Source organism: Oncorhynchus mykiss, chromosome 13, assembly GCF_057628025.1.
Source record: "Oncorhynchus mykiss isolate SJ-2025 chromosome 13, ASM5762802v1, whole genome shotgun sequence".
Classification (NCBI taxonomy): Eukaryota; Metazoa; Chordata; class Actinopteri; order Salmoniformes; family Salmonidae; genus Oncorhynchus; species Oncorhynchus mykiss.
Genome location: NC_143034.1, coordinates 25,315,530 through 25,329,463, shown reverse-complemented (window position 1 = coordinate 25,329,463; position 13,934 = coordinate 25,315,530). Strand labels below are relative to the sequence as shown.

The 13,934-nt window shown below is 41.8% G+C and overlaps 1 protein-coding gene across 1 annotated transcript in view; it reads right to left on the bottom strand.

The window, feature by feature from the left end:
• Positions 1–13,934, bottom strand: part of LOC110485785 (VPS10 domain-containing receptor SorCS3) — a 216,313-nt gene that overhangs the window by 42,831 nt on the left and 159,548 nt on the right. Inside the window, exons 6-9 of the mRNA XM_021556952.3 lie at positions 9,915–9,979; positions 8,575–8,693; positions 5,030–5,119; positions 4,335–4,514 (exon numbers count right to left, since the gene is read on the bottom strand). Of these exons, the coding sequence (XP_021412627.3) occupies positions 4,335–4,514; positions 5,030–5,119; positions 8,575–8,693; positions 9,915–9,979 (454 nt within the window). The remainder of the gene's footprint in view (positions 1–4,334; positions 4,515–5,029; positions 5,120–8,574; positions 8,694–9,914; positions 9,980–13,934) is intronic.

Here is a 13,934-nt window from a genome sequence, read left to right as displayed (position 1 = left end):
TACTGCAGCAGACATTGAGGACCCTCAGTCGTATCACCTTATCAGTATAAGTGGCACTAATAGGCGCCACGTTTGACATCGTCATCGAAAAACGGCCACCCGGGATTGACACAGCTAATGAGGCGGGATGGGGCCCCTCCCTCCCCTGACCAGACGTGTCAATCACAGCGGTAATTATTTGTCGTCGTTCCCACACCCATCCCTCTGTCACATCTTCCACCCACAGTCCCTACTTCCCTGCTGTAGAGAAGGACAGGGTCCCTGCTGTAGTGAAGGACAGGGACTGAGATCTCTACTCTGGAATAGCAACTTGTAGTCAGAGGTGTAATATCAAGGGAGTGTGGGCTGGTACTACAGTATTGATTGAGATATTACCTCTGTCAAGATATATCACAGTGGGAGAACAGGTGAGGTAGGGTACAAGGTTAAAAAAAAACACTGTTGTCCACCTTGCCCCTGGCAACAGCAGAGTACACTTCCTGCAAGCTAAAATTTGAACTAGGTACTAAATCAAAACTTTTACAGTACTAATAATGATAGCCATCAGTACATTACTATGATGATTATTGGCATCAATGTCTCATTGACTATAAGAGTGATATCTAGTAATATGTGTAGACCTATGTGTGGCTGTCATATACAGTGCCTTGCGAAAGTATTCGGCCCCCTTGAACTTTGCGACCTTTTGCCACATTTCAGGCTTCAAACATAAAGATATAAAACTGTATTTTTTTGTGAAGAATCAACAAGAAGTGGGACACAATCATGAAGTGGAACGACATTTATTGGATATTTCAAACTTTTTTAACAAATCAAAAACTGAAAAATTGGGCGTGCAAAATTATTCAGCCCCTTTACTTTCAGTGCAGCAAACTCTCTCCAGAAGTTCAGTGAGGATCTCTGAATGATCCAATGTTGACCTAAATAACTAATGATGATAAATACAATCCACCTGTGTGTAATCAAGTCTCCGTATAAATGCACCTGCACTGTGATAGTCTCAGAGGTCCGTTAAAAGCGCAGAGAGCATCATGAAGAACAAGGAACACACCAGGCAGGTCCAAGATACTGTTGTGAAGAAGTTTAAAGCCGGATTTGGATACAAAAAGATTTTCCAAGCTTTAAACATCCCAAGGAGCACTGTGCAAGCGATAATATTGAAATGGAAGGAGTATCAGACCACTGCAAATCTACCAAGACCTGGCCGTCCCTCTAAACTTTCAGCTCATACAAGGAGAAGACTGATCAGAGATGCAGCCAAGAGACCCATGATCACTCTGGATGAACTGCAGAGATCTACAGCTGAGGTGGGAGACTCTGTCCATAGGACAACAATCAGTTGTATATTGTACAAATCTGGCCTTTATGGAAGAGTGGCAAGAAGAAAGCCATTTCTTAAAGATATCCATAAAAAGTGTAGTTTAAAGTTTGCCACAAGCCACCTGGGAGACACACCAAACATGTGGAAGAAGGTGCTCTGGTCAGATGAAACCAAAATTGAACTTTTTGGCAACAATGCAAAACGTTATGTTTGGCGTAAAAGCAACACAGCTCATCACCCTGAACACACCATCCCCACTGTCAAACATGGTGGTGGTAGCATCATGGTTTGGGCCTGCTTTTCTTCAGCAGGGACAGGGAAGATGGTTAAAATTGATGGGAAGATGGATGGAGCCAAACACAGGACCATTCTGGAAGAAAACCTGATAGAGTCTGCAAAAGACCTGAGACTGGGACGGAGATTTGTCTTCCAGCAAGACAATGATCAAAAACATAAAGCAAAATCTACAATGGAATGGTTCAAAAATAAACATATCCAGATGTTAGAATGGCCAAGTCAAAGTCCAGACCTGAATCCAATCGAGAATCTGTGGAAAGAACTGAAAACTGCTGTTCACAAATGCTCTCCATCCAACCTCACTGAGCTCGAGCTGTTTTGCAAGGAGGAACGGGAAAAAATGTCAGTCTCTCGATGTGCAAAATTGATAGAGACATACCCCAAGCGACTTACAGCTGTAATCGCAGCAAAAGGTGGCGCTACAAAGTATTAACTTAAGGGGGCTGAATAATTTTGCACGCCCAATTTTTCAGTTTTTGATTTGTTAAAAAAGTTTGAAATATCCAATAAATGTCGTTCCACTTCATGATTGTGTCCCACTTGTTGTTGATTCTTCACAAAAAAATACAGTTTTACATCTTTATGTTTGAAGCCTGAAATGTGGCAAAAGGTCGCAAAGTTCAAGGGGGCCAAATACTTTCGCAAGGCACTGTGGTATTATTACATATGGACCTACAGGTAACTGCCAAAATAAAGGAAACACTTGAGTAAATGAGGGTTCTGGTGGCTCTGACAGGGTGTTGGGTGATTTTTCATGGCATGGTTTAGGTCCACTCAACCCCTTAGAGGGCAAGGTAAATCCCAATAAATACACAGCCATTCTGAGGGATAAACTTCAACCTATGGTGAAGCAGATCTATCCCGGTGGGAGTGGTCTCTTCCAGGATAACAATGCCCCCGTCCACAGGACATGAGTGGTCATTGAATAGTTTGATGAGCATGAACATGATGTAAACCATATGTCATGGCCGTCTCAGTCACCAGATCTCAACGCAATTGAACACTTATGGGACATTCTGGAGCGGCGCCTGACATGCTGACCGGAAAGGACACGTTGCGTGTGCGAGCGCTGCAAAATAAATGTAGAAATCCATGTTATTCAATTATTGCACCCAACTGCTCGCACGCGCCATCGAGCGTCTGCGATGCCAAGGGCTAAAATAGAACTCCTTTCTATTTCTGATGCAGATCGCGCTGAAAGTCCTGCCTCTGCCATCTCCTCATTGGTTATACCCACGTGGGTGATTGAAAGACAAAATGTTTTGCCGGTTGTTGTGGTAAAAGTGTAGATGCCAATCACCATATAAATTCAAAGATGATAAAGCCTGGAAGGAGGAAAGATGACTAGAAACGATTCGGTTGGCCGTTGTATGTGTGGATTAATTGTTGGAGTAGAAGACCTTGTGCATTTCAGGTAAAATAACAACTCAATGTTTAAATCCCAGGACAAATTAGCTAGCAACAGCAAGAAATGGGGGGAGGGGTTAAGAGGGTTGGCAGAGAGCTAATACATGCAAGGCTAACAGAAAGGAGCATCATCATCATGACCATTGCACTACCTAAATCATCTAGCTAACCCTCTCTCCATCTCTTCCTCCCTCCCTCCCTCCCTCCTACCACTCACTCATTCAAAAGCTATTTGTAGCTCTGACTAGGGAATCAGGTAGTTCATCATCGGGCTGTTAGGATGTTCTGTAATATTTCGTGTTGAAGTTCATACCTCTGGGAGATGGATTGAATGAAAAACCTAACACTAAATGGCTAAGTCGACTGGGAGTTAGAGAAAAACTTTTTGATTGAAGGGAAGATTGCCCAGATTGAATCCCACTGACACTCAAGTTACTCCCATTAGTCTAAAGTGGGGGGGAAGGGTTTTATTCCAGTGAATAATATAATGTATTTGTGAGAGAGAAAGACTGAGAAAGAGAAAGTGAGAGAATACTGACGAAATGCAATTCATTATTTGACAATCCAGGGAAAAGAGTAAAAGCCTGTTGCTTTCACTCAGTCTCTCTGTTCCCTGTTGAGCTCAAAGTACTTAGTGAATGATTTCTCTCTTAGTCTTTGAGGCCATTGGCCTTCTGAAGCCCAACACTCCAGGGTTTGTTTAAACAATACTTGGGACTCCTTCAAAGTACTTTGGTCAGAGTTATATCTAGTCTTTTTCAGAGGAACCCAGAGCAGTAGTCTGCCTCTTCAGAAAAAAGAAGAGGAAAGTGAAACTTTACAGCGATACATACAGCATAACTTCAGTTTATAACAGTTTGTGATTAGCACATGCATAAATACCCAAAGGGTTAAACTAGTTAACACAACATCATACTGAATGGAAAACTGGATTGTCGTAACTTCAACCAGTTTTACCCGCTCGGGTATGACCATCCATTTTAATATACTAACTCTCTTTTTGTAAACCATTAACACACATGTTAGAAGGAGCAGCAGTAGTAGTAATAACATTGTTCATGACTTCTGACTCTGAAGATCAGACCCATATCTCACTCCTCTACCTCCCTCCATCACACCTGCCAGTGTCTGGGTGATAAACTGGAGATTAATTCTGAGAAAGAAGGGAAAAAAGGGGGGGGACGAGCCGCAATGAATGTTAATGACATAGGGACCTATTAACAAGGCTACTACCAGTCCGGTTGTGTGCGCACACCCCCTCTCCAGACACACACACACACACACACACAAACACACTGTGGACACTTACCTCATACAGGTCCAGCATCTGGTTTCCCCCCAGGCCGCGGGTGGTCTTGACGTTCTCCATGGCCAGGGTGAAGAGGATGCCCTGGGTGTCGGAGAGGTACAGGTTGTACGTGTCGTTCTGGTTCCACTCCTGCACCGCCGCGAAGACCTGGTGCTCGTCTGTGCTGACGATGTGGAGGTCCTGGTGACAGAGGATGGAGGGGTTTGAGAGGTTCGAGGATTCATTAAGAGATGATGGATCTTATGGGTTGGGGTTGTAACAAGCTGCCGAGTACGTGTTGGGCGTCACAAGATCAGGTCCTGTGTGCATATTGAATGTTTAACACTATAGCTGCCAATGTTCTCTACACAACATATAGTGTATTTTAACAGCTGCAATAGAAGAGTGAGACTGCACACTATGAGACTACACACCATTGTGTAGCGCTGCTACAGATATTTCTAGAGCTAAGTCCTTTTGTTGAAAGGAGAAAACAAAGGGGGAAATTGTTGGTTACTTCAAATCACATTTTATTTGTCCCATTCTATGTATACCGCAGGTGTAGCCTTTATTGTGAAATGCTTACTTACGAGCCCTTCTCAACAATGCACAGTTAAAAAGTAAGAAAGAAAAAAAAGTATTCAATCTGAATAATTGTTCTACTGTATGTATCACTGTAGGCATGTGTTTATCACTGTAAAATGAATGTGGCTTACCTTAGGCAGAGAATATTTGGGCAGTTTGATTTTGAGGAATGGATCCCTCTGGTAGGACACATAGTAGCTGGCCTGTCCTGCTGTAGTAACCTGGAACACATTGAGCCAAGACACTGAGTTTTCCCTTTGTTGTCAATTGTAAAATGTGTCCGCGCTACAGTACACATCACGTGAACTAACTACTTGGATTCATCTAAAAACTTCATAAATGTATCAATCATTACTCATGTTGCAACCTTCACCCAAGTGAACATGCATGACATTGTTTATGATGTAAAGACATATACTTCATTGTCAGAGAGGAACATTGACACATAAGACAGTTCAATGTCTATTTCCAGACGTTTAAATTGAGAAAATAACAATAAGATCTCCTGGCTAGCATACAGAGGAAACTGCTCCTCTCACGTCCTCTCCTGTTGTCGATGCCCTTTGTGGTGTGGAAGGTAGACTTGGGTAAATATCTCGTAGTGACAATCAATAGCCTCATTACTCTCTCCAAAGCAATGCTCAGTGGCCTGTCTTAGGAAAGTCGTCCTTAATGATACCAGCGCCTCAGCAAGCAAACAGTCGAGCTGTTAGCTGCTGTTAGCCTATGCAGTACAAACACCGCCAGCGGGGAAGAACATTTTAGAAACCTGTAATTAGAGCACAGGCTTCAGAGACTCTCAGGACAGGAGAACACTTTCCGTCAACAAAAGTGTGATTGTCCTAGCGCCAGCACTAGGGAGCAATTTATTTAATGTACTTCCTCTTTCGTAATTCCATTAATTGATAATTAATCCACAAAACAAGCTGCTGGCTTTCTGGTTTGGAAAAGGGGGAGGTGAAAAGGGATCATTATCATATGATAGAACTAATTAGGCCTCTTAGTGTGCTTCTAAGTGCACTTCAATGAGAGGGAACTGAAAGAGATATTGGGATGATTGATTTTTCATTACCCACTTTCATAGAATTTGTTCGGTTGTGATGCAACGCGAGAAAACTTTGTAGGTTCCCTGAATTGAAGATGCGGTAGGAGGTATAGGTTGAGTGTTTGTGGATTTAATTAGGGAGACATATGAGTGTGGTCAAACATAGTTGAGGGATCTCTTAGACCACAGAATTTATTTTTGTTGTTATTTTTTTACCCCTTTTTCTACCCAATTTCGAGGTCTCCTTTTGGTAGTTACAGTCTTATCCCATCGCTGCAACTCCCATACGGACTCAGGAGATGCGAAGGTCAAGAATCATGCGTCCTCCCAAACAACATGACCCTGCCAAGGCGCACTGCTTCTTGACACACTGCACGCTTTATCCGGAAGCCAGCCACACCAAATTGTCAGAGGAAACACCTTACAACTGGCGACTGAAGTCAGCGTGCAAGCGCCTGGCCCACCACAAGAGTTGCTAGAGCGCGACAGGGCAAGGAAATCCGACTCATGGCTCCATTGGACACAGCCGGCTGTGACACAGCCCGAGATCGAACCCGGTCTGTAGTGATGCCTCAAGCACGGCAAGAAACCAGAAATCTCAATTTCCATTATTCTGGCAGAATGAAGCCAATCATGTGTAGAACCTGTATTTTTCCAGAAAATTTGACTTGAATTTGAAGAAGTCTTCGCCCTGCTTAGGCTATAACTAGATGGAAGAGTTTTTCCAAGGCATCAGGTTTAGGGCTGGGAGTTCTTCCTGAACCGCTGACAAAGAATAAAAGCACCTAGAGTTTTCCTGGTCAAGCCACTTCCTCAAGGGAAATGTTTTGGCTCTAATTGAAATAGTTAGGACCAGGAATTTTCCCTGACCATGTGACCTGATCTGGAAAACCTTCTGGCCCTAATTCATGTTCTAATAGAAATACATCCAAAACTCTCCCCTTCATATACTTCAAACAGCAAGGTAGGCCTTTGGAGTTCAATTTGGATGGAAAAGTTATTTATAATGGACTGGACTGTCAGGATAATTATTCTTATTTAACTGTTTACTTTTAAATTCATGCATCCTCATTTGCACAATGTCAAAGTAAATCATATTCAGGCGGTGGGAGGGGACTTAAAACATGACCCAAAAATTGCACCAGCATTGCTTAGAATTCAGCACATTACCAGATGTCTGTCTCTTGCATAAATTATGATTAATATGACATACAGGGGGACTGGTATGGAAGAATATAAAACTCCCTATGTTTCACATCTGAATCAGAATAGTGTGCAAATGTAGACTCTTAAATGAAGGTTCAAAAAAAGGTTTGCATATTTTACATATGTCACGCGAGGTGCCTTTTCTTTAAACAGAATGTGTGGTTAGAAATAAAATATCCATGCAGCGTAACAACTGGTCAAGGTTCGGAGGTCAAAATGACCAAGTATTGGAAAGTATACAGACCCCTTGACTTTTCCCAAAATCTTTTATGTTACAGCCTTATTCTAAAATTGATTTATTAGTTTCTTTCCCCTCATCAATCTACATACAATATCCCATAATGATGAAGTAAAAACTTGTTTTAGTCATTTTTGCAAATGTATAAAAAACAACAACTGAAATATCACATTTACATAAGTATTCAGAGCCTATACTCAGTTCTTTGATGAAGAACCATTGGCAGTGATTACAGATTAGAGTCTTGTTGGGTAGGACGCTACAAGCTTGGCACACCTGTATTTGGGGAGTTTATCACAGTCTTCTCTGCAGATCCTCTCAAGCTCTATTAGGTTGGATGGGGAGCATAGCTATTTTCAGGTCTCTCCAGAGATGTTAGATCAGGTTCAAGTTCGGGTTCTGGCTGGGCCACTCAAGGACATTCAGAGACGTCCCGAAGCCACTCCTGCATTGTCTTGGCTGTGTGCTTAAGGTCTTGTCCTGTTGGAGGTGAATCCAGTCTGAGGCTCTGGAGCAGGTTTTCATCTCTGTACTTTCCTCTGTTTATCTTTCCCTCGATCCTGACTATTCTCCCAGTACCTGCCACTGAAAAACATCCCCACAGCATGATGCTGCCGCCACCATGCTTCACTGTACGGATGATGCCAGGTTTCCTCCAGACGTGGCGCTTGGCATTCAGGCCAAATAGTTCAATCTTGGTTTCATCAGACCAGATAATCTTGTTTCTCATGGTCACAGAGTCCTTTAGGTGTATTTTGGCAAACTCAAAGCGGGCTGTCATGTGCCTTTTACTGAGGAGTGGCTTCCGCCTGGCCCGATGGGTGGAGTGCTGCAGAAATGGTTGTCCTTCTGTAAGGTTCTCCCGTCTCCACAGAGGAACACTGGAGCTCTATCAGAGTGACCACCGGGTTCTTGGTCACATCCCTCACCAAGGCCCTTCGGCCCCAATTGCTCAGTTTGGCCGGGCGGCCCGCTCTTGGTGGTTCCAAACTTCTTCCATTTAAGGATGATGGAGGTCAGTCACCGTGTTCTTGGGGATCTTCAAGGCTGCAGAAATGTTTTGGTACTTTTCCCCAGACCTGTGCCTCGACACAATCCAGTCTCGGAGCTCTACGGATAATGCAATGCAATGCATCATGGTCAACATACAATATGGTACATTATATTCTCCTCAGACAGAGCATTACCTGAATAAACATATAGTCATCTTGGACCACCAGTGAGCTGATGTCGATGTATCCAGGGAAGGGGTAGTTTCTGTTGGGCTCTGAGCATGTTAGAGCCCGGCATGTTACATACTGTATACCTGCAAGATGAGGAGATAGAGATTACTGGATATCTGGATTCATCCAGCTGTGGATTATTGTGGAAAATTACCAAATTAGTCATGCTATCCCATGTTTTACTGCTTAAGAATAGTCTATTTTTATATGCTAGTGTTTTTTCTAACCTGATACAAACTTGTCTTTGTGTGACTTAGTCATAAGACTGGACGTCTGGCTAAAATCCGTTTGGGTGGGACCACAGCATGTGACACCCTGTGGCTTTACTATCTACAGGAAGTCACATGCACGGAAATTTGCAGAAAGGAGCACATTACAACATTTGTTGTTGTGAATGCAGTTAGACGGTTGAGCCCTCGGGATATCAACCTTGTGCTATCTAAATCTGCACAGACATCTAATTGCCTTTAACACACTATCTGCTGACTGCCATGTGTACAAAAAGGATGTACCTCTGTATAAAATCTGGGACCGGACACTGTTCATTGGGCCTCAACTGCAACAACTGTTGAAGTGCATATTGAACTACTCCATTGTTGTAAATCTTATTGTAAGGTTGTTTTGAGGAATACAGTCTCTCTCCTTTCGGTTAGAATTTCCACCACAGGATCAGGCCCCCTGTTCTCGGGAACGTGAGGATGCCTGGAAACCGTGGCTATGTGTCTGTATGAATTGAACTTGAGGGGAAATTGTGCATGGTTTGTGATTGACATGCAATAGAGGAGATACCATTACTCTTGTGACAGTGTACTGACTGTTTATTTATATAATTGTAATTTGACCAGTATGTTGTGGTTTCCATTCTATAATGGTGATTGTTTCATACAATACAGTATGTAAAGTTGTAGGTTTGTCACTATTCAACATGATCAACTATGGTCATTCTCTGTGTACAGAAAACTAAACTGTCTCTGATCCCGGGGCTCTAACAACAGCAGCAGCAGATAGTTAGAATAAACAATCTCACAATATCACCTATGGATGACCTTTGCCATGGCGAGTTATGGAGCTGACACTCCCATAATCAAGTATCGTGCACTGCATTTATCAGTGGGGAAATCCACCGTCTCTCCCCTGGGACACAACTCTAAACCCAGGGTGGAATTTATTACTTGACAGACTCTCGCTCTCTTCTATCGTTAGAGGGCTGATAGTTGGACTGTGAATGTGGGGGCATTTCTCTGTAGTGTGTGACAGAGAGAAAAAATAGAGGTGTGTCTGTGTGTGTGTGTAGTGCTACTCACGTCCATTGGGGGTGTGTGCCTCCATGTGAACCAGATCTGACTCCTTGTCTAGACCCGTTACAGACCTGGATTAAAGAAGTCGAGGAGAGAAGGAAGGATGAAGAGGAGGAGGGGGAAGGAGGGGTAAAGTAATGAGAAGAAGGGAAGAGGAGCAGGGGAGACGAGAAGGGTAGAAGCGGCGCGGAGGAGGGAGGAAGAGGAGGGAAGAAGACAATAAACAAAGGGAGATGTGTCTCAGCAGAGGTATTCCACTCCAGATATAGACGTCTCATTTCAGCGTTGTCTCAACAATGATGTCAATAAAATAGCAATGCCTTTCCATGTGAGGACGTTCTCCCCAGAGCTGTGTCACAAAATGTCAAATTACCCTCAGCAACAACCAGACATTGTGGGTTTGTTATTCTACCAAAAAGTGGTATCTGTCACAAAAGTGTATATGCGCAACAACCTACATATGGTATTTATTTTGTCTGGCACTGTACACCGGCAAGGCTGTGCCACATAATTAAAGTTAGAATCACTGTACTGTATATCACTGTATTATATCATTTGAATGGGTATAGTGGACTAACTTGGACAGATTAAAAAATATATATATACAGTTCAAATCAGAAGTTTACATACACTTAGGTTGGAGTCAGTAAAACTCGTTTTTCAACCACTCCACAAATGTCTTGTTAACAAACTATAGTTTTGGCAAGTCGGTTAGGACATCTACTTTGCACATTACACAAGTCATTTTTCCAACAGTTGTTTACAGACAGATTATTTCTATTATAATTCACTGTATCACAATTCCAGTGGGTCAGAAGTTTACATACACTAATTTGACTGTGCCTTTAAACATCATGGAAAATTCCAGAAAAGTATGTAATGGCTTTAGAAGCTTCTGATAGGCTAATTGACATAATTTGAGTCAATTGGAGGTGTACTTGTGGATGTAATTCAAGGCCTAACTTCAAATTCAATGCCTCTTTGCTTGACATCATTGAAAAATAAAAAAAACAGCCAAGACCTCAGCATTTTTTTTGTAGACCTCCATAAGTCTGGTTCATCCTTGGGAGTAATTTTCAAACGCCTGAAGGTACCACATTCATCTGTACAAACAATCGTACGCAAGTATAAACACCATGGGACCACGCAGCCATCATACAGCTCAGAAAGGAGACGCGTTCTGTCTCCTAGAGATGAACATACTTTGGTGCGAAAACTGCAAATCAATCCCTGAACAACAGCAAAGGACCTTGTGAAGATGCTGGAGGAAACAGGTACAAAAGTATCTATATCCACAGTAAAATGAGTACTATATCGACGTAACCTAAAAGGCCGCTCAGCGAGGAAAAGCCACCTATCCAAAACTGCCATAAAAAAAGCCAGACTACGGTTTGCAACTGCACATGGGGACAAAGATCGTACTTTTTGGAGAAATGTCCTCTGGTCTGATGAAACAAAAATAGAACTGTTTGGCCATAACGACCATCATTATGTTTGGAGGAAAAAGGGGGAGGCTTGCAAGCGGAAGAACACCATCCCACCCATGAAGCACAGGGGTGGCAGCATCACGTTGTGGGGGTGCTTTGCTGAAGGAGGGACTGGTGTACTTCACAAAATAGATGGCATCATGAGGATGGAAAAGTATGTGGATATATTGAAGCAACATCTCAAGACATCAGTTGGGAAGATAAAGCTTGGTCACAAATGGGTCTTCCAAATGGGTCTTCCAAATGGACACAGACCCCAAGCATACTTCCAAAGTTGTGGCAAAATGGCTTGAGGACAACAAAGTAAAGGTGTTGAAGTGGACATCACAAAGCCCTGACCTCTATCCTATAGAAAATGTGTGGTCAGAACTGAAAAAGCGTGTGCGAGCAAGGAGGCCTACAAACCTGACTCAGTTACACCAGCTCTGTCAGAAGTAATGGTTCAAAATTCACCCAACTTATTGTGGGAAGCTTGTGGAAGGCTACCCGAAACGTTTGACCCAAGTTAAACAATTTCAAGGCAAAGCTACCAAATAGTAATTGAGTGTATGTAAATGTCTGACCCAAGAGGAATGTGAATAAAAGCTTGAATAAATAATCCTCTCTACATTTATGCTGACATTTCAAGTTCTGAAAATAAAGTGGTGATCCAAACTGTGGCACACACACACACACGCACGCACGCACGCACGCACGCACGCACACACACACACACACACACACACACACACACACACACACACACACAGAGCATCTCCTACATCTCTAGGAATGAAAAATTGAGGCAGAATAAATTCAGAGCTACATTTCTGATGAGTGTGTACTTCCTCGGAATGGGGGTGGTCCGATGTGATTGGATGAGAGGTGACAAATTATACAGTATCTTCCTATTTTATGAATGTACAGTATGTATGTGACATGTGAGAGGCAGAATGTGAAATGGTGACACTGTGGATGTAGATTTATCACAGTCCAATCATATCAACAGTGGAAATTAGCAGAATGGTACACAGAATTTCCCACCAGCAACGCTAGTTATTCAAATCAAATCAAAGTTTGTCACATGCGCTGGAAAGATTTAATGCCAAACCTGAGATTTTGGAGAACTGCTTCACAATATCCAATGCTAATCTAGCTTGTGACACATTTTTCAAAAGAAAGGGAAGTGTCATTCACCAGTTGGGATATCTTGATCTCTCTGGCATGGAATGTAATGCCTTCAAATGGACTTTTATGAACTAATGAGCATAAAATTTGAGATCCTAACAAAAAAAAAAAAAAAGGTGAAATTGGACAACCTTGTCGTATTCCTTTGTAAATGTTCAACCTTGAGGCTGTTCCATGACAGAGTTTGATACCGCTATTGCCACCATTATACAGAGTTCTAATAGCATCAACAAAAAAATGACAAAATTTCAAATGCTTAAGACAATCAAAGATAAAATTGTGACTTACTGTATCAAATGCTTTCTAAAAGAAACTAAAATAGGATGACAGGGAAGTCATCCAATAGATCACAATACTCAACCAAGTCTAACACCAACCTCAGATTATTAGATATATGGCGCACTTTGATAAACCCTGATTGACATTCATCAATAAGATCATTCAAGCAATGATTAAGGCTATCATATTTTAGTCGTTATTTAGGAGTGTGATTGGACACCAATTAACAATATTTAAGAGATCCTTGTGTGGTTTAGGTATAAGAGTAATAACCCCTTGCAATCAGAGAGGCAGGTAGTTCTCCCTTCTTTATAGCCTCCTTAAAGGTTTCAAGTAAAAAGGGTGCTATTTCTTCAGAGAAGGTTTTGTAAAATTCAGAGGTTAATCCATCACAACCTGGAGATTTTTTTTTTTTTAACTGAGCAACCCCGTACTGGATGTCCATAACGGATAAATATTGACAACAAGACTGATTGAAATTTTTAATAACAGAATTAACTCTCTATAGAATCAAGGAGATCCTTAGAGTCACTCAAATAGTTATCTAAGGAGTAAAGATTCTCATAAAACGTAGTGGTAAAGTCTGATAACAACTCTCTATCCTCAGTGGTAACCCATTCATCTTAAATTTCCAAAGTGTGTTGAGTTCTCCTCTCATCTTTCCAAATTAAAAAAGTATCTACTGTTCTTTTCGCCTTTTTCAAGCCATTGTTTTCTGGATCTTATGAAAGATCCTCTAACCTTTTCTTCATACAATGTATCTAGTTGATTCTGTAAATCATTCAATTTAGATTTCTCATTAAGATCAACATGCTCAATCTCTGTGATATCGGCAATTGTCTTAGAGTTCAGCTATCTCACATTTCCTTCTTATAGCAAGCCGTTTTCCATAAGTAATACAGGCTGAGCGGATTTTAAATTTCAGCAGTTCCCAATATTTCCCATATTCTGCATTAGATATAGCTAAACTCCAGTAAACAGAAATTAGATTCGTAATCACATTTTTTAAATCATCATGCAATAACAATGAGTTATTTAATTTTCAATAACCACCAGAGAATATCTTACCATCATTACTGCACATTCTTACAGT